At 43.7% G+C, this 21,414-nt stretch overlaps 1 protein-coding gene across 2 annotated transcripts in view; it reads left to right on the top strand.

Annotated features, from left to right (window-relative positions):
* Positions 1-21,414, top strand: part of Arid1a (AT-rich interaction domain 1A) — a 79,823-nt gene that overhangs the window by 35,631 nt on the left and 22,778 nt on the right. For both annotated transcript variants that reach the window (XM_059255136.1, XM_059255135.1), the window contains exon 4: positions 1,488-1,604. In XM_059255136.1, coding sequence (XP_059111119.1) covers positions 1,488-1,604 — 117 coding nt within the window. The remainder of the gene's footprint in view (positions 1-1,487; positions 1,605-21,414) is intronic.

The following is a 21,414-nucleotide window of genomic DNA, read 5'->3' as shown; positions in this document are numbered from 1 at the left end:
GTACTTACTTTAGACAGGGACTCTGGCACTACCTTTTTTTTTTTTTTTGTTTTGTTTTGTTTGTTTGTTTTTCAAGACAGGGTTTCTCTGTGTAGCTTTGCGCCTTTCCTGGAACTCACTTGGTAGCCCAGGCTGGCCTCGAACTCACAGAGATCCGCCTGGCTCTGCCTCCCGAGTGCTGGGATTAAAGGCGTGCGCCACCACCGCCCGGCTTTTTTTTTTTTTTTTTTTTTTTTTTTTAAACCAAATTACTTGATTAAGATACTAAATAGGCTGGGCGGTGGTGGCGCACGCCTTTAATCCCAGCACTCGGGAGGCAGAGCCAGGCGGATCTCTGTGAGTTCCAGGCCAGCCTGGGCTACCAAGTGAGTCCCAGGAAAGGCGCAAAGCTACACAGAGAAACCCTGTCTCGAAAAACCAAAAAAAAAAAAAGATACTAAATAGAGTTAGTTATATTTCTACCTTCAACCTCAAGAAATGGCTCTCGGATAGCAGTGAACAGACAATTCCATCGAGTTCCACTGTTGACATTAATTTGTTTGGAGGGTTTTTTGTTTTTTGTTTGTTTGTTTTTGAGGCAGTGCCTCACTATAGCCCAGGCTGGCCTGGAACTTGCTGTCTCTCTGGTGTAGCCGGCTAGTGCTGGGATTATGGGCATCGACTGCCATATCAGGCTTACTCTTGATATTCTTAAGAACGAACCATTGCTTAAGTTTTTGTCTGGTCAGATAATTTATGTGCATGAGCACTTCTCACACATGGCTTTCCTGGGTGAGAAAGCACCACAGCTCTTTTACCCAAAGCAAGCTTGCCTGCCTCTTTCTCTCTCTCTCTCTTTTTTTTTTTTTTTTTGGTTTTTCGAGACAGGGTTTCTCTGTGTAGCTTTGCGCCTTTCCTGGAACTCACTTGGTAGTCCAGGCTGGCCTCGAACTCACAGAGATCCGCCTGGCTCTGCCTCCCGAGTGCTGGGATTAAAGGCGTGCGCCACCACCGCCCGGCCTCTTTCTCTTTTTTAAGATTGTTTTTGGTGTGTGTGTGTGTGTGTGTGTGTGTGTGTGTGTGTGTGTGTGTATGGGTGTTTTGCTTATTATGTTTGCCTGTGTAATTTGTGTGTGCCTGATGCCCACAGAGGCCAGGAGAGGGTGTTGAATCCTCTGTAATTAGATAGAGCTTCAGATGGTTGTGAGTTGTGAGCTTCTTGTAGATGCTGAGAGCTGAACCTGTGTCTTCTACAAGAGCAACAGATGCTAAGCCATTTCTCCAGCCCCAGCCTGGGCGGTCCATCGATCTGTCTGTCTGTTTCTCTCTCTCTCTCTCTCTCTCTCTCTCTCTCTCTCTCTCTCTCTCTCTCTCTCTCTCATTGTTGCTTATTGTTTTGAGACAGTGTGTGGAACTTACAGATCCATCTGCTTCCGCCTGCCAAGCTCTGAGATTAAAGGTGTACCACCATGTGACAGGCCCTCACAGCTTTTTTATTTTTCTTATAGGAGCTTTCTCAAGATTCATTTGGGTCTCAGGCATCCTCAGCCCCCTCAATGACCTCCAGTAAAGGAGGGCAAGAAGATATGAACCTGAGTCTTCAGTCAAGACCCTCCAGCTTGCCTGTGAGTATTTCTAACACCTGTCAAGGGTGAGGACTAGAGAAGAAATGAACTAAAGCCATATTTTAGATGTTTTGATGGCATCCAAATTAAGCTGTTCAAAATTCTGAATGGAAATTCATAGATTTCACTTTGTAGAATATCTGTTCTGTTGGCTTGTCCAGGGATAGGTTTGTGATCTGCATGTAGGGTTGTGTGTTTGTTTTTGAGACAGTCTTTGGTATCCCAGACTAGCTTAGCACTCTCTATGTAGTAGAAACTGCCCCTGAGTTCCTGATCTACTTGCCTCTTCCAGAGCACTTGTGTGCACTACCATACTCAGCTTCTAGTGTGTTCTGTTTGGTTGTTTGTTTGTGACAGGATCTCACTGTATAACCCTACTTGGTCTCAAACTCATAGGGATCCACCTGTCTCTGCCTCCACTTCCAGCCTTTGTTTTGGTTTCTCAAAATCGTGGGCCTCTTATGTGTGAAGTAGTTAATATAAGGGACAGAAAATGTAGGTGTTACAAGTGCTGCTCACCATCACGGTTTCTCTGCGCCTTTCCTGGAACTCACTCTGTAGACCAGGCTGGCCTCGAACTCACAGAGATCTGCCTGGCTCTGCCTCCCGAGTGCTGGGATTAAAGGCGTGCGCCACCACTGCCCGGCTCTAGTTTTCTTTTTTTGACATTTAAAATTTTAAAAGTTACCTTTCTTTAAATTTTACTTTATTGAGTGTTTAGCCTGAACATACTCCTGTGCACCACACGCATGCCTGGTGCCCTTAGAAGCCAGAAAAGGTTATTGGATCCCTTGGGACTGGAGTTTCAGATGGTTGTGAGCCACCATGTGGGTGATGGAAATTGAACCCAAGTCCTCTGCAAGAGTATCCAGGGCTCTTAAACTTTCTAGATCCTGTTTATTTAACCTTGCTTTTTAGGCCTTAGTTTTTAGATTTTTGGCTTAGTATTAGTTCAAGAGGTAGTATCTTGGTACATTCAAGCTTTCGATGTCATATCGAGCATGAGTTGAGTAGAAGTGGTTGTTCTGGTGATGGTTTTGTGTGAATGTATGCTTTTATCTAGAGTGCTTGATACCTAAATACTTGATTGTGGAATCAAATGCTTGCTTGTAGAATCAACTGACCATACCCTCAGAAAGGCAGTATAGCCTATAGCTTGGGCTGTGGGTGGGCTGTCAAAATGCACACCTGCTACCAAGCCTGATAACCTGTTGTCCTATTAACCTCATGTGTGCTGTGGCACATCCATGTAACAGAAACACCCAGTAAATAAGTGCATACTTAAAAAAGATATATTTAGCCAGGTGGTGGTTGCATACACCTTTAACCCCAACACTCAGGAGGCAGAGGCAGGTGGATCTCTGTGAGTTCAAGGCCTGCCTAGTCTACAGAGTGAATTCCAGGACAGTCAGGGCTACACACAGAAACCCTGTCTCAGGGGTGGGGGTTGGAGGGTGAGAGAATATGTGTTGAGCTCTGAAGCCAAAGTCCCTACAACTGCATCTTAATTCTGCGTCTATGCCTGTAACCTGTGGCTAAGTCCCTCACTTTTCTGTGCCTTCATTTTCCCATCTGTAAAATGACCCTAAGCTACTTTAGGTAGAAGTAATTGATAATGCTAGTTAATAAAGAATGCTTGGTTTATGGTAGTCATGATGTCTGGCATTGTGGTCATCTTAGAGGGTATAGGAACTGCTTGATACCTGTTGGTTGTTGTGGGAATGTTTGTGAAAGTCCAAGCCTCTAAATGTGAGTTTCTTGGACACTAATAAAATAAGTTTCTTTGAAATCTCATAAGTTGGTAGGTAGCAAACCCACTATTGTAAATTCTGTCTCAGTTAGGAATCGGGAGCTCAACCACATCTGTACGTCCAGGTAAGTCTTCAAATCGTGAAGAGTTATGGTGGCTTACGGTTGTTCTCCTAGCACTGGGGAACCGTAGGTAGGAGGATCACTCTGAGTTCAAGGTCAGCCTGGCTAATAGTGTGAGAGTCTGTTTCAAACAAACAGTTGAGTCTGCTTGGATGTTTGCAATCTTCCAGTTATTCAAGCTTAGGAGAAACAGCATCTGGGTCTTATTTTTTGTTGTCAATTGTTAAGGTTTCAGTGTGTATGTGTCCCCGGCTAGCCTCAAATTTATAATTCTCCTGCCTCTGCCTTTCTAGTGCTAAGATTATAGTCATAAGCTGCCATCCCCAGGTGGCTTCTAGACCATTAAGGAACACATACATGGAGAGCAGTAGCTCTTCATCGTGAAGCTTCCCATGGCTTGCCCTCAAAGCCTCTGAGGCTTGACTTTGGGGGAAGGTATGCAGAGACTTAGTCCAGACTCCTGAGGCTGAGAGAGGAGCTGCTGTCGGATGAGATCTCTGCTGGTGACTCTCAACTGCCGAGTGCTGGGAGGAAGTGAATGCATAAAGCGGTCACTTTTTTCTCAGGTGAGTTCAAGGCCAGCCAGGTCTACAAAGGGAGTTCCAGACCAGTCAGGGCTACACAGTGAGACTGTCTTATCAAAACAAAAACAAAGCCATAAAGCAAAAAACAAACAAACCAAACAACAACAGAATTAGTTCCTTTTACCCTTCTCACTATTGTCAGTGAGTCCTTTAATCAATGTGTGTGTGCACACGTGTGCCACAGTGCACATGTGTAGGTCAGTGGACAGCCTGTGGAATCCATTTTCTCCTTCCACCTTTATGTAGGTTCAAGGGCTCATACTCAGGTCACCAGGCTTGCAGCGTTGGCCTCCAAATGCCCTGGACCACCTCACTCACTTCGGAACTTCATTCACTTGAATGGCTAATGCTTCTTCCTCTAGTGTATGTGGCTAAATTTGGGTGCTGTGCTTTTGTGACAAGAACTCATATTGGTGGATTTCTATCAGTGTAATAAGTTGCTGACCTTCAAAAGTTTTCTTGATTCTGGGACTCCTTAGCTAGAGGGTTTCTCTGTGTGTCCAGGTTAGCCTTGACCTACTGACTTTTTGATTGAAAAATATTTGATATTTCCCTGAGACGGGTCACAGGCAGGCATGCTAATGTGTCTTCTAACGACTGGGAACCTAAAACCTTCTGATTCAGTCACTGAATGAAGGTTAACCTTCCAGGAATAGAGAGAGTTGTGTTTCTGGGAATCCCAAGAACAAGTACCATTTCCAGATTTAGGCTTCTGTTAGGAACCTGCCAAACGGGTCATTTGCTCTGTGGTAGAAGCTCCATGTAGGTGAATTGGCAACTTGTCCTTGTGTTTAGTTTTGTTTCTTTGAAACAAGATGCTGCTGTATATATAGCCTTAGCTGGCCTTGAACTTAGGGCAATTCTCCTGACTCAATTATGAGCATGTGCCACCATGCCTAGCTGTTACTTTATTTTTTGAATTATTTTATTTTATTTTTTATTTTTCTGCCTGGATCAAGAAATGCCAGAGGTAATTTTTACTTGAGCATTCTTTTGGTTTGGGGAAAGATGTTTCAAGCTGGGCTAGGAAAACCATCCCAGTTGAAGAAGGCAGGAGTCAGTAAGTTCCTACAAGGTTCTCCCGGTAATTACCAGTTGTTAGAGGATATCCAAGTCTGCTAGCTGTCTTACTTCAGTTTTTGTTCTGTGATAAACACCACGACCAAAAGCCACTTGGAGAGGAATGGGTTCGTTTCAGATTCTAGTTTATAGTCTATCCCGAAGAGAAGTTCAGGGCAAGAGCTCAAGTCAGGAACCTGGAAGCAGAGGCCATGGAGGAATACTGCTTTTTATGCAACTCAGGACCACCTGCCCCAGGCTGGCATCACCTAGAGTGGCTGGACCCTCACATCAGTCATTTAATTAAGAAAATATTCCTCCTCGACTTGCTACAGGCTCCTCTTCCCAAATGACTCCGCTTGTGTCAAGCTGACAAAACCCTAACCCGAACCCTTGCATCTCTTCACTGAACAGGAGTGTAAAGAATCCTCTGAGTTTGGCACCAGGTCAGATGCTGGACTGTCTGATTGGACAGTCCCTCCAGTGTCCTGTCACCTTCTTCACTTAAATACTTCACTGTGTGACTCTAGGTTTCTGATCTTTATTTATTCCTCTGAGGAATTTTTGCTCAGATAATAGAATACTTTAATCCAGCATTTAATGTTAATTTTTCTTTTTTTTTTTTTCCTTTTTTATTTTATGTGTATGGGTGTTTTACTTGCCTTATGTGTGTGCAGTGCCTATAGAGGTCCAAAAGGGGCATTAGATCCCCTGAAACTGAAGTGAGCCATCATGTGGGTCCTGGGAATTGAACCTAAGTCCCCTGGAAGAAGAGCCAGTGCTCTTAGCTGCTGAGCTATCTCTATAGCCTGTGAGTTAATCCTTCATTAATCTTAGTATAAAAGTCTGAAACTTCTCTATATGATTACACAGAAATCAGAAACACAGATTGTTGTGCCTCTCATCGCCACGATTTTTCTGATTGTAGGTGAAGTAGGGCATTTTATCGCTCCTTTTGTGATATTCGGCTATGCAGACCGTGGACAGCACTTTGAGGACAGCTTTTCTGTTTCCCTCTGCCTTTGAGCTGTCTCTGAGACTCAATGTGTTTTTAGTGTTCAGTCCTTTTTACAAACTCTTATTCTCATGCTTCTTCTCCAATTCCTTCTGTTCTACTCTAGTCCATATCTTATGCGTTATTTCTTCAGAACTTAAATAACTTCTATGATGACTTTACTGATATTTAAGATGTGAACAAGTATAAAGAATAATTCAATGTCTGGATGGATATTTACCCTTAGAAACCAAACTATAGCACCAAAGGTGAAAAGTCCTAAGCAGTTTTCTGGGATCACTTCCCTTCCTCTGCCTGGAAGAGGCATTTCTCGGCTCCACACTGGCAGAGTATTTTGCATGATACACCCGCTTACTTAACTAGCAAGCGCCTAGAGAGTAGGCAGCTTGTATTGACACCCATGCCTCTATACCTATGACATGAATCCAAGACTAGGAGAGTTAGATATGTGTTAGAGTAACCTGTTGGAAACAAGCAAGTTGTTTATTTTGGTTTTTCAAGAAAGGGTTTCTTGCCAGGTGGAGGTGGCGTACGCCTTTAATTCCAGCACTCAGGAGGCAGAGGCAGGCAGATCTCTGTGAGTTCGAGGCCAGCCTGGTCTACAGAGTGAGATCCAGGACAGGCACCAAAACTACACAGAGAAACTCTGTCTCAAAAAACAAAAAAACAAAAAACAAAAACAAAAACAAAACAAAACAAAACAAACCCCAAAAAAACAAAAGAAAAGGAAAAGAAAAAAGAAAGAAGTTTTCTCTGTGCAAAAGCCTGGCTGTCCTGGACCAGGCTGGCCTCAAACTCTCAGATATCTGCCTGCCTCTGCCTCCCAAGTGCTGGGAGGTTATTTTTATACTTGCCTTGTTTTTGCTGTTAGGTAGATCTTTGTAGCATAGACCAGCATGGAACTGACTCACTATGTAGCCCAGATTCCCAAATGCTTGGATTATAGCACAAACCATCCTGCCTGGCTTCAGTTAGTGTATTTAACATACGCTTACTTTAGGCAGACTGGGTGTGTCTTGCATATTACCATCATAGTGCCTGGCATATGATATAGGTTCCCAATTCATTGAAAAAAATGAACCTGAAAAATATCCATAATAAACAACTAGTGAAAAAAAAAGGCCAAGAATTTGAAAGAGAGCAGGAAGGAGTTTATGGGGGGGTATTTGGAGGGAGGGAAAGGGAAGAGAAAAATGTTGTGATTAAATTATAATTCCTCCAAATAAATAAGTGTAATGTCTATAATATTGCTCTGTGTCTGCTGAGGGCAATTTGGCCCTATTACTAGATTGTTTTTAATGCTAGGTCAGGGCAGACATGACAGGTCCATACTTTGTTTTTTTAGAGGATGTTTTATTTGTCCTTACTGACCATGGCCTTAGGAAGTGAGGTTAGTCTTTGTTATGCATCTTGTAAAATAGCTGCCTTTTTATGTCAAGAAGGTCTTTGTAAGGGAGAGGTGAGGTCTTTAATTTCCTTCATTTCCATCAAAATCTTAGGACACTAGCCTGAAAATTGATGTTTGACTTGTGATTAACTAGGAGTTATGGGGCTGTATGATTTTTGGAGGAAGAAGGAAGGGCTTTACACAGGGATTCACTATGTTCCTAGGATGGCCTGGAACCTGCCTCTACCTTGCATGTACTGGTATTAAAATCATGCAACACTACTTGTGCCTGGAGTTCTTTCTTTAAAGATTCTGTTTGGGCCGGCCTACATTTGTATTAAACTGTTCGTACCTGCCTGTTAAACCCGGCTCTGGGGATCCAGAACTCTTCTCTGACCTCCACTGTACATAGTTGTACAATAGTGCACATGTATACACTCAGGCGCAAACACATATGGGGGTTTCTTTTCTCTTTAGGTTGGTATATACTTGTTATCTCAGCTCTGGGAATGTTAGATGAGATCATGCATAGAGGCTATCTAGTGAGGCCTTATCTTTAAAAAAAAAAAAAAAAAGCAGCTATTTAAACAAGTGTGTTGATTCCCAGAATTTTTTTTTTAAATAGGGATATATTTATGAGTTTACATTTGGTCTTGAAAATATGCCTGTGATAGGACATGGAAAATTGGTACAAGATTGAAAGCCCTGTCGAGGGAAGCTAGATAGAGCTAACTTCTACGTTTTTTAGCATGCAATAAAAATTATCTGGCAGTTAATAAAAATGCATATTGTTTGTTTATTGTTTTTTTTTTTTTGTTTTGTTTTTTTTTTTTGTTTGTTTTTTTTTTTTTTTTTTTGTTTTTCGAGACAGGGTTTCTCTGTGTAGCTTTGCGCCTTTCCTGGGACTCACTTGGTAGCCCAGGCTGGCCTCGAACTCACAGAGATCCGCCTGGCTCTGCCTCCCGAGTGCTGGGATTAAAGGCGTGCGCCACCACCGCCCGGCCTATTATTATACTAGCCCTACTTGAGAGATTGTGATTCGGTAGGTGTGAAATAGTACCCCAAAGTTTGCATTTTCAGTTGGTATTGTTGATTTCTATTTAAATACCACAATTGGAACATACTGCACTAGGTAGACCTTTTTGTTTGGTTGTTTGGTTGGTTTTGTTTTTTGAGACAGTTCTCTGTGTAGCCTTGGCTTTCCTGGAGCTTCCTCTGTAGACTAGGCTGTCCTTAAACTCATATAGATCTGCCTGCCTCTGCTTCCCAAGTGCTGGGATTAAAGGCGTGCAATGCACTGCCCAGCTAGGTAGACCTATGAAGAGAAAAAAGCAGTAGTTTAGGAGGCCACTGTGGCAACTTTGATAGTAATGGTAATTTATACTGCTGATGGTTCTTGGGATTTACAGGGCAGACAGTGAATTGAAATGGAAAAGAGAGAAGAGGCATGGGCTGGGAGGCTAAGCTGGTAGACTACTTAGCCTACCAGCTCAAGGGCCTGAGTTTGATCCCCAGCACCCATGTAGAAGAGCCACAAAGGGTAGTCAATCTTTATGATACCAATACTGGGGAGGTAGAGACAAAAGAATCCTGGCCTCCTAATCCAGCAAGTTCTAGCCAGCGAAAGACCCTGTCTCTAAAAACAAGGTGATGGTACCTCTGAAGTACAGCACCCCGAATTGTTCTCTAACCCCACCACTCATTTAGAAGTGACAAACTGTCTTGAAGCTATGGCCTCAGAGCAGATTATTCTTTGGGTTAGCTCTTGTATGGCATAGCTACTACTCAGGGAGCTCTCCTCTGTTCTGGGGCACTCACCACTGGTCCTCTTCCATTACCTTTCCTTACTAGGGCCACTAAATTCTAGTCTACCCAAGAAAAAGATTTTGAAGGACTGGGGGGTGGTTCAGCAGATTACTGCACAGGCGCCATCTGAGCCCGATCCCCAGAACTTGAGCATGAAGAGGGAGAAGAACCAGTTCTACAGAATTGTCCTCTGGCCTTCACACTTGTGCACTTGTCCACCCACACTTACGTATCATACATATAGTAAAAAGAATTCAATTTTTAGAAAAGAAAAGCCTTTTGCATCTGTTCTGCTCTTCCTGTTGCCATCCACCAGGTCTCTGTTCACCTCTCACTTGTCTTGCTATAGGGTCTTAGTTGTTAATTTCTCCCCTTTTCCTTCAAGTGTGTCCATAACAGTCTACCAGAGGGACAGGGAGGGACCTGGACATACCACTGCCTGCTCCTTTAAAACCTCTTGACTACCTGTTCTCTATAGGTTTAATGTTATAAAATGTTTTTCATGTTCTGAAGGATAAGGATGAATGTGTGTATATATGTAGGGGCATCTTGATCTCATCATCTCCAGCCTCTCTAAGGCTGGGGTTGCAGACATATGCTAATATGCCCAGTATAGGGAGGGGATAGTTGTTTATTTTTTAAAAAATTTTGATGTGTATAAGTGTTTATCTGCATACATGTATGTATATGTGGGTGCCTGTAGCTCAAAATATAAGTGCTTGTAAGGCGCCGTGTGAGTGCTGGCAAGCAAATCAGGTCCTCTACAAGATCAGCAAGTGCTCTTCTGCTGGGCCAGCCTTCTAGCACCCTACTTTTTGATATTTTTTTATAGGTAAGTTTCCCATTTCTGGAGTAAAACCTGGCACACATTTTACTATAACCATGATAGAATCAAATAGTAAAGATTGGTCGTGGGTGATTTCTCTTGGAATCTGAGGCCCAGGATTCTGATCTGGTTTTCTTGAGGAAAACTTCAACAGAGTAACGAGTGCCGGGACTGTCCTATGATGAGTGCTGTCAGAGTTTGCTGAAGTCAGTGATCCCTTTATGTCTATATAGATGGGCTTGGGGGCACAGACTGTAATTTCAGCTATTTTCGAGGCTGAGGCAAGGGGTTTCCAAGTTCAAGGTCTGCCCAAATAACTTAATGAGACCTTATCTCAAAAATTAAAAAAGTCTGGACAGGTGAAATGGTGAATGCCTTTAATCCCCGTACTCAGAGGCAGGTGTATCTCCATAGTGAGTTCCAGAAGCTGAGTATGCACTAGATGTAAATGTGTTTGAGAGGTTCAAAAGAAAAAATCTAGCTGGACCAGAAGCCAGTAAGGATGTGGAAGGTATGGACTGAAGACACAGGGCTTGGATAGGCTTCCTAGAGTGGAAAGTAACAGAGAGGAGGAACACTAGACCACTGGGTTTGGGCCCTTTGGAGCTGATGTTAAGGGCCTGCAGAAGGCATTTGTTTTAAGTTGTTGTTTGCATGCTTTTTAAAAAAGAAAGAAATCCGTGTGTATTGTGGCTTGAAAAGGCTCAAGTCAGAATGAGGGAGTACAAAAGTTAAGCTGTTAAACTTCATTCTGGCAAGAGATGATAATAAGGTTCTGCCCCCTTCTACTGTTTGGGTAATGACATGAAGGAAAAGGATTTATAGGCTTGGAAATAATGTACTGTTACTTGCTGAGCAATTTAAATACATTGATTGTCTGGTTCGGTCTTTGGAAGGTAGACGAAAGGGGTGAGGAGGGATCTCATCAGCAGAGAGTTTAATGGGGGAAACTCATCTTTCAGGCCAAGTGTCATTTTTATGTTATAGAGTAATTAATTAGCTTTAGTAAGATCCAGAAACATACCTAGTTACAAGTCATAGATGAAAGACTAAAACCCAGATAGGAGTAATTCTGAGTGGTGCTGGAGAGCTGTCTTGCATGGTAGTTAATAGTTAAACCACGAAATGAAGTAGACCTCAGAGGCTATGATTAGAGTGTAGAGAAAGGAGCCAGATGGAGCCCTGAACAATGCCTGGAGTCACCAGGTGGATGCAGCCAACAGAGATCGGCACGATCGGCATAGGACCAGGATTGTATATTTCTGGAGCCAAAGGAGAAGGGGAAAGAGTCCATATCAAGGAAAAGAGACAGGTGGAGTTGTCATGAAGTGTTTTTATTGGGATCCTTTTTACATAGGAAAAGGAAATGAACAAAGGAATAGTGAAGAACACTCTTGTTTCTCCCCTCCTCTTTCCTTCCCTCCCCCATCTCTTTCTTTTTTGTCTCATGTAGCCCAGGCTAGCCTGAAACCTACTGCTTATCCTGTTTCTGCCTCCTGAGTATTACAGGTGCACCACCACACACAGCAAAGAGAACTATTAATAGGCACTGAACAGGAGAGGTGGCTGGATCAGTCTTCGTGAGTCTAAGACAGGAGAGGCAGGAGTGAAGATGCTAGCTAGCAGAGTATTTATATAAGTAAACCCTTCCTGGAGAAAAAATTCTGGCTGAGCTTATGGAGGCCTCTGCCCTGCCTGAGAACTTGGTTTAAGAGGCTGCGATAGGGCACTCAGGAGGCAGAGGCAGGTGGATTTCTGAGTTTGAGGCCAGACTGGTCTACAGAGGGAGTTCCAGGACAGTCAGGGCAACACAGAGAAATCCTGTCTCAAAAAACCGAAAAGGGAAAGAAGAAAGAGGCTGCTGACAAAGATCTAAATCCTGTGTCCCTGACTTGGTAGGAGTGGGTGTTATTAATGCCAGGATGAAGTAGAGAAAGGAGTGGGATTTGTAGTACTTATTAAACTAACCATAGATACTCTTTATCTCTTCGACTTCTGTCTTTAGATACCACTTAAGGGGTTGGAGAGGTGGCCCAGTGATTCAGAACACTGGTTGCTCTTGCAGAGGACCCAGCTTAAGTTCCTAGCACCCACGTGGTGTAACTCTCATGCTAGGGATCAATACCCTCTTTTGACCCGAGGCACATGGCCTGCATGTGGCACACGTATGTATGCATACATACATACAGGCAAAATCATTGGACAAATGAAATGAATCTGAAAACAACAACATCCCAGTGAAAAGGGAAAGGGAGGGGGAATGCTGTCCTGCAGTCTCTGAATCCCAGTCCACATCTGTGATCCCAGGAAGGCAGCAATTGAAATGTGCCCATTCCTGTATTATATGGGAAAAATGTAAAGGTCTTAATCAGAATTGAATCCAGCTCTGCTATTTCAAATGAAACATTTCCTTTATCATGCCACCCAGTATAATAACATCATAGATAATCCAATCATATATTTTGTTTGTCAAGACAGGCTCTCCTTTATGTTTTAGTGTTCTTGATTTTTTTTTTAAAGTTTGTTTGTTTGTTTGTTTGTTTGAGACATGGTTTCTCTGTGTAGCCCTGGGTGTTCTGGAACTCGCTCTATAGACCAGAGTGGCTTCCAGCTCAGAGATCTGATTGCCTTCTGCCTGGGATGAAAGGAGTGTGCTACAACACCTGGCTGATTTCTCTACTTTTGTTTTATGTGCAATAGTGTTTTGCCTGCATGTGTCTGTATGAGACTCGGATCCTATGGAACTGGAGTTACAGACAGCTATGAGCTGCCATGTGGGTGCTGGGAATTGAACCTGGGTCCTCTGGAAGAGCAGCAGTGCTCTTAACCGCTGAGCCATCTTTCCAGCCTCATGTTTTTTTAAGTTTTACTTACTTTTATTTGTATGGGTGTTCTTGAATGCATATGTGTGCATCACATGCATGCCTGCTACTTGCAGAAGACAGAAAGAAGAGTGTGCCTCAGTTGCCCTGGGACTGCAATTACAGGTGATTGTGAGCTGCCGTGTGGGGATAGAAGTTAAACCTAGGTCTCCAAAAGAATAGCCAGTGTTAATTTCGGAGTCATCTCTTTAGCCCATCCTGGTCTTAGCTCCAATCTCAGATGCTCTGCCTCTTCTCAGAGTGTTGGTGTTATAGGCATGTGCCACCACATCATACCCTTCTGTCACAGTCACAGTTTAGAAAATTATAGTTGTTTACTTGTTTATTCTATATGTTCCTGTGTGCGTTCTCAAGTACCACAGTCGTTTGTGGAGGTCAGAACTTTTTGGAGTTTCCAGTAAGTGGTCCCTAGGGATCTAATTCAGGTCCCTCAGGCTTCTACCTGCTGAGCCATCCTGCTGGCCTGCATTTCACTTTTGTTTTCCCAGATCTTGTGAGTCACAAATGATGAGATATGAAAGGGCACCTGGAGAGAGCTGTCTCCCGGGGTAACCTGTAGGAATTGCTTGGGGAAGAAGCAGTCTATAGAGCATCAGAGAATAGACTAGGGTGACTCCTAGGCATTGGACAGGAGCAGGCCCTACCTGTATTACACATCTCTTGGTCTGGAACAAAGCACCGTGGTTAATACTAATTCAAGCCAGATCCCTTCTACTCAAAGTATTGTCCTGTGGTATGAAAATTGTTTGGGAATGCAGTTTCTGAGACCTCATCTCTCATCTATTGATCTTTTTGTTGTTGTTAGGTGTTTTTCGGGTTTTTGTTGTTGTTGTTGTTGTTGTTTATTTTTTAGATTATAATTACATCATTTCTCCTTTCCCCTTCTGCCCTCCAAACCTTCCCATGTACCACCTGCCTTTGATCTGTTTCAAGTTCATGGCTTCTTTTTCTTTATCTATATATTCTAAATTCAACATGCTCAGTCTGTATAGTTACTTGTATGTAACAATATACAAACTAAACATTTCTTAGCATTTCTTAAATTTTTACTTATATATTTTATGTATGATGCTCTGCCTGCATGTATGTCTGCATGCCAGAAGAGGGCATCAGATCCCATTGTGGATGGTTGTGATCTGCCATGTGGTCGCTGGGAATTGAACTCAGGACCTCTGGAAGAGCTGAAGAGCCATCTCTCCAGCCCAGTGTATGTATGTATGTATGTATGTATGTATGTATGTATGTGTTTTCAGGAGTGAAATGTGGTGTTGGGTAACAAGTTGGTGTGTTCTTCCCTGGAGAAGACTTTGTTACTATTCCTCAGTTGTGTGCAGTTTATGGTCTCCAGTTGAGGCTCCATGGCTTTTCCCTCTTACTAGCATGTTCATGGTGTCATCCTTGTTCCAGTTGTATTTAGGCAGCCATGTTGGTGAGACTTTATGGGTGTGTACCTTCTGACATTTCTAGGAGCCACAATCTCAAGCAAATTCATTGTCCCTCTGGCTTACAGTCTTTCAGCACCCTTTTCCCTGAGCTTTGGAAAGAGGAGTTACATTGTAGATGTATCCTTTGGGATTATTTTGTTTTTGTTCTAGACAGGGTCTCACTATGCAGCCTTGGCTGACCTTGAAACTCAAAGAGATCTAGATTCCTGCCTCTACCTCCAGAGTGCTGGAATCAAAGGTGTTTTGCCACCACACCTGGCTGGTCTTAACTCTTAAGAATCCCTAAATAATTCATAAGTTTAATGATTTAGAAGCCCAGAGTTAGGAATTAAAAAATAAATAAATAAGGAAATAGCAGGCTGGGACTTGAGAATTTAATATAATTTACTGACCATGTATATCCTAAAGTTTACATAGTCTTTGGTTGTGAGATAGCATCACTTGTTGGACCCCGGCTGCGAGGTGGGGTAGGGTGGTGTTTGTGTGTGTGTGTGTGTGTGTGTGTGTATATGTGTGTGTGTGTGTGTGTGTGTGTTGGTTTAGCTCCTAAAATCACTCTACAGCCTCTACTATGCCTTAAATTAAACACCTTCATAATTCCTGTTCTTTTCCTCCCGTATCATTTTGTATGAGATGTACTTATTTCTCTGTGTCTGTTTCTCTCTGCTGTTTATGTCAGGTAACAGACACTGGACTGGACCTCTATAGCCCAGGCCATCCTGGAATCCCTGTGCTGCCTCCTGGGTATTGGGATTCCATGAGCAGGGGAACATGCTCAGCACTTGGTTCTTAAGAGACCCAGTGGGTTTCTACTTATGGCTTCAAGTCCCCCACTGAAATGTCTTCTCTAGGACATCTTCATTTTTGGTGTTGGCACAACACCGTGACTGTTACCTCTGCTTGAGTACCTCAAATTCTCTGACCTCTGTTGCCTGCTGAGTTTAGATCTGTATTCAGTCAGCCTTTATGAAATGATCCCAGATATTGCTACCTAGCTGAACTTAGAGGCCAGCTTTTTGCTCTATATCAGGAGGAGCAACAAATCCTGTGAATGCTTACAAATTTGGGAGATTTGAAGGATTTTAATCATACTGGTTTTGTTCCCTTTTGTTCATTTCATAGTAAGAGAAAGCCAACAGTCTTGACTAAGATTTCCTGGTTTATTTTCTAAGGATGACAAATACTGGTAGCAGTTTTGATAACCAAAAGAGTGATCTGTTACTTTAATATCTGGTCACATCTGGAATTGAACCAGAGTGCTCTCACAGCCTTGAAAAAGAATTCCTACCCCCACCTTCATTCCCCAGGTCTGCTGAGACTGCTCAGAGCAGGGTGTGCCATGTGTATGTAGCCGTCCTTTTCTAGAACGCTTTGCTCTCTGGCAGAGCCAGCCAATCCACTTCTCCCTTTCACTCACACTGCTCTAGCCCTGCTACTGCCTGGTGCCTTCCGGAGCCTGTGCCGCACATTACTGCATGCTTGTCCCTGGGCCCGTTTCCTGTTTCTATTCTGGTCTCTGGTGGCTCAGCTATGCTTCCTGCCTGTGTATCTCACACAGATTCTTCTTGCTGGAACCTTGTGTTTTCTTTAGAACAACCTCAGCCTGAGAAGCAGCTGAACTTTAATAAGATGGCTCTTGAGTTGGTCAGACCTAAGAGGACCTATGGGAAGAACCACCACCATGTGACTTTGACTTGTTTTTTTTTTTTGTTTTTTTTTTTGTTTTTTTCCAGTTTGTCCTTAGCCTGCTAGAGGAAGCTAGAGACCTGAAACTTGTAAGAAAAGAAACGAGGCTATCTTCCCCTGCTCATTGGACACACTAGGTTGTCAGGTCGCCGTTCCTTGTTCTTTTGCCGCTGGTGCTTACAAACATGTCCCCTACCATTGAGAAGGACATACGGCTGTCCTTCTAGTTCAGGCCTCCCTAGTTCAGAGTCCACTCAGGGTAGGCAGGCATTGCTGTCTTCAGAACAACCTGTAGAGAACACAGGCATGGAGGAGAAAGCTTTCCTGCTTTCAGGTTCACTACGTAGCCTTGGCTGACCTGGAGCTCCCTATGTAGACAGACTGGCCTCAAATTCAAATAGATCCATCCACTTACCTCTGCCTGGGATGAAAAGTGCTGAGTCTAAAGGCATGTACCACCACGCCAGTTCAAGTCTTATGCACCCCCCCCCCATATGCACATACACACCCCAGCTTAGAATGGGAGAGAAGTACAGGGAGGTTGTAAAAAGGGACAAAAGGAGGCTATTCTAGACAGATTTAAAGGACACCCCCCCACCCCCTGCAAAAAAAGGCATTTGCTTAACAGAGTGTGCTCTGTGATTAAATCTGTAATATTTTCTATATAGTTACTCTTGTGGGGTCACCTGATAATACCGAAGCAGAGTGTTTAGTGCTGAACCCTTTGCTTGGGAATGGTTGTAGAGAAACATTCAATAATGAGGACTTGAGTTTACAAGGAAAGGATTGAGGGGCATGATCCAGGTGTAGACTTCAGAAACAGACTACAAACTTGACCTCAGTTTGACCCAGAGGCACTATCAGACTGATTATCCTGAGGTCCGCTCTTTCCCAAGGTCTGTGTGTGATGCAGGAATCACTAGGGTAGAATCAAAGAGAAGCAGTTGCAGCCTGGCATGTTGGCTCACGCCTTTAATCCCAGCACTCAGGAGGCAGAGGCAGGTAGAACTCTGAGTTCCAGAACAGCCAGGGATACATAGAGAAACCATGTCTCAAAATACCAACAAACAGTAGTCGCTACTGCCAGACACAGTACCTAGTTAAGTAGAGGGTAGAACCAGAATGCTACTGTAAAAATGAGTAGAGGAGACAAATATGGTCTAGGGTACACTTGATCATATCTCAGGAGTGCGCTTCTAATGAACAGAACCTGAACTGCGTATGGAGCTTATCGTCAACAATAAGCTTTTCAATTTCTTGAAGATTTTAGTTTTAGTTTTAACTTATACTGTTAGGAAAAAGGAAAAATGTAGACAGAATGGGTAACCACACTACACCACCATTGCCCTCACACCTCTCGCTTCCCCCTTTACATATAGAGAAACTAGATCCAGAAAAGATGAAGAACTAGAGGATAAGGATTATTAAGAGAAAACTTGATTCTCTCACTTCCAATACATTATTTGTACTGTTGGGACAGAAAGATCCTTTAGAAGAGGAGGTGGACCTCAGAGAGGAGAAGGGAATGAGAGAGAATGCTCGGGATCCAAAAACGAATTTGGTTTGAGACAGGGAAGGAGGCGTGGAAGGACTAAGGTTGGCATTTCTAGGTAAAGAGCAGATCTACTGTAGTTTCTGGATTTATGTCTGTTCTGTGGGAATATGTAAGAAGCATTTACTCTGGAAGCTACAAGTTCTTCAAACGCAGAATCTTCTGAATTCCTGAGTCCCCTTGTGGGTGAGTCTGTCGCCATCGTATCACTGGATTCCTTCTCCCCTCATTTCTTGCTTCCCATTCCCTTCTTTAAGCTTTTATAACATTCTGCCAGAGAATACCAACCCAAAGCAGAAAACCAACCCTGAAATGCTTGGTTACCAAGATATTTTTGTTTGTCAGGGGTGGGGTGGAGTGGTTGGTCCTTTGAAAATAAGCCAAGTCTACCTAGAAATACCTTCTTTGTAGAGAAAACCACCGGGGACTCCCTTTAGCTAAGCTTAGAATCAGTCAGACTTAGTCCAGATGGAAAGAGCCTCGGTGTGGAGTCATCTTTGTTCCTTTTCTAAGACACTTGGTATCCAGCTGTAAACTGTGTTGAGCCCACTCAGTACATGTTCTGGTGCTGTCCATCAACTCCTGTGGCCTAACCCTGTTCCATCTTCCTCACATGGTACCAGCATGGAATTGACAAGTATTGTGACATAATCCTTGATTACCATGAAGCAGAGGCCACCTCCAAGTTGGTAGCTTCCTTCCCATTTGACATTTTCCAAGGACACTAAGAAGCCATGTGTTTTCAAAGGTGGGAACCTAGGGATTGAAGGCTTGAGAATCAGCAGACCTGTCACGTAAGGCCAGCCTTGACATAGAAGAGATTCTGAATGTTGTCTACTGAGGTGGGTTAAAGTAATTTCCCAGTGTTTAGGGGACAGGAGAGAAACCAGGTTTCAGATAAAAGAAACGGTGTTGATAGGAAGCAGTAAGAATGTTTGGGTCGTCGTCCCCCCCCCCCCCCACGTTGTCTTCTAGAACTTGGCAAAGGCTCCCCGCATTGTTGTCCTGCTTTTTTAAAGGACACCGAGGTTGGTGGCTGCCTTTTCTGCCTTTCACAATCTTGTCTGTTTTCCATTACCAGGTCTACTACTTGTTCTACCCAGATATTTAGATTTTTATCTAGACTGTGGTAGTGAAGATCTCTGGCTAATATAAATTGAGAAGTTTACAAGCTGGAGGCCATCAGTCCCTAATTCCAGTTCATGTTCAGCACATTGCCAACTTAGCCTTCCCCAGCTGACCTTTCCTGCTTTCTGGTTGCTGTGGTTCTGAGGGGAGAGTCAGAGAATGGAATAGAGTCTTCCCTGTTACACTTCTCATACTCTCCTTCTTTCCTCCTTTTCCTGTCAAGTTCTGGGCTGACATTGATGCTGTTGATGGAACAGGCTTTGTGTGGTTGGCCTTCCTAACAGGCTTGACTTGGAGAACAGCAGCTGCCTGGTCCTTGCCTTTTCTATCATTTGTAATGCTCATGTTTCCTGCTGGAATTAGAACACCCCCATTCCATAAATATGCACTCCTCCAATCCAGGCCCAGGTCTGACCCATGTAACCTCCACACCCCACCTCAGTCAAATGTAAGTCTGTTAACTATTGATTAACTAATGATTCAAAAGACAGTAGATTTCGTTTTTGTTTTTTGTTGGTTTGTTTTTGTTTTTTGTTTTGGGGATACAAGGTTTCTCTGTGTAGCAGCCCTGGCTGGCCTGGAACTAACTTTGTAGCCCAGGCTGGCCTTTAAACTCACAGATCTGCCTGGATGCCGTAGATTATTTTGGCCAAGAGGTAGTTATTAAGTTGATAAGATGTTTCTTCTCTCTCGTCCACATGAGAAGCCTGTGAAGGGGACAGGACCCATGTATATAGGGAGGTCGAGGTGGCCAAGTAACATCAGGACCATAACAGACTGGAGAGTAACATTTCAACCAATTAATGCCCTGTTAGGAGTTCTTTTAAAGCTTCCCATTTTTAGGTTGGTCCATATAGGAATTCTAGGCACTGAATTACAAGATTCTCCTAATTGTGGGTCGTTACTCGGAGCTTCTGGGGACTGCTCCCTATGACTTTGGCTCCTTCCTGTTTGCATTTACCTCCTGTGAGATGGTATGTGGAATTTTTCTGGGGACAGGTATGGGGAGCATCCTCTCATCTCTCCTTTGCCAACTCATCGTGTTCAGTGTTTTGTGGGGCTGGGGGTACACGTAGAGATGTTGAGTAGAAACACTCAATGTGATTAAACCTCCAACTGAGAAGATCTGTGGGAACGAGATATCGACCCATGCAAAATCAATGGCTGCTGCAGTAGCCAAGTTCCTATGGGCAGGAGCTCCGAGCACAGGAATGTAAGCAGCCCAACAGCCTCTCACCTCAGCAACACCCTCAGCCTCCACCTTGAGTCAGACCTACCTGGAGATTGTGCCGAGGTGAGTTAGAGCAGCAGGTTTTTATTTTATGTTTTTACAGTTAGGATGAAGTTTCTCCCGTAATAACAGCCCCGCCTCCCAAGAGCCCGCTTTCAGACATTCCTTCCTTGCTCTGCTACAACTCTAGCAACAGCTTCCTCTAAGTTGTAGGGGCCGTGTACTTCTCATTTTTTAGATGGGACAGTCACTGCTGTGGGTGGCAATACCTGTCCAAAGTTCCAAGTGTAAAAGGTAGAATGGGGCTGGGTTGTGCTGGTGCACGCCCTTAGTCCCAGCACTCAGGAGGTAGGGACAGTGAGTTCCAGGCTAGCCTGGTCTACAGAGCGAGTTCCAGGACAGTCAGAGCTGTTGTTACACAGAGAAACCCATTGTGGGTGGGTGTGGAGAGCTAAGGGTTGGGGCTTTAGCTCAGTGGTCGTCGGCCCCACCTGGTCCTCGGCTCCACCTGGTCCTCAGCTCCTGGCGTGGGGAGGGATGAGTAAGAACCTCACCTTTATAGTGAAAAGGAGGACTGTTGGTTTGAGGCCAATCTGAGCTATATAAGAGTTTTAGACCAGCATAAACTACACAGTGAAACTCTGTATCTCAGAAGAAAAAGAAGAAAACAATAAGATACTCGTTTGTTTGTTTGTTTGTTTGTTTGTTATTCCGAGACAGGGTTTCTCTGTAGTTTTGGGACCTGTCCTGGATCTCGCTCTATAGACAAGGCTGGCCTCGAACTCACAGAGATCCACCTGCCTCTGCCTCCCAAGTGCTGGGATTAAAAGCATGTGCCACTGCCACACGCTCAAGATAGATACTCTTAACAGAATGGCCAGCATATCTTAGGAGTGTAAAACTGGGTTGTTGTTGTTTTTTTTTATATTTATATTGGCAATACTGGCCTTGGACTTGAGTATTCCTTCTTTAGCCTTTTGAGTAGTTAGGACTGTGAGGACTCACACACTACTTACTGCATTTAGTTTTGAAGTTCCCAAGGCAAAAATTGGGTTTTAATTTAAAGTTGTTACAGCTATAACACATTTAAAGCAATTGGTCTTCATCCTTGTTCTCTGGTTTGGTGAGGAAAAAGTGAGCTGACATGGTTTGTTTCAAGGAGTCCTCGGTTGCCCTGTTGCTGGAGTGTTTGTGTGACCTGCTTGGGGAGGGAGGAAGTTGAAGCTTATTTAGTGGCTTTCCTTCACTCAGGAAGGAGCCTTCCCATCTTTTAGCTTGGGGATGGGGTCCCTATACAAGGCCCACTTTTTCCTATAGTTTGAAAGGATCTCTGCAGA

This window comes from Peromyscus eremicus, chromosome 2, assembly GCF_949786415.1.
Source record: "Peromyscus eremicus chromosome 2, PerEre_H2_v1, whole genome shotgun sequence".
In the NCBI taxonomy this organism is placed as follows: domain Eukaryota; kingdom Metazoa; phylum Chordata; class Mammalia; order Rodentia; family Cricetidae; genus Peromyscus; species Peromyscus eremicus.
The sequence above is the reverse complement of the archived record's forward strand: the minus strand, read 5'-3'. Positions and strand labels throughout refer to the sequence as shown.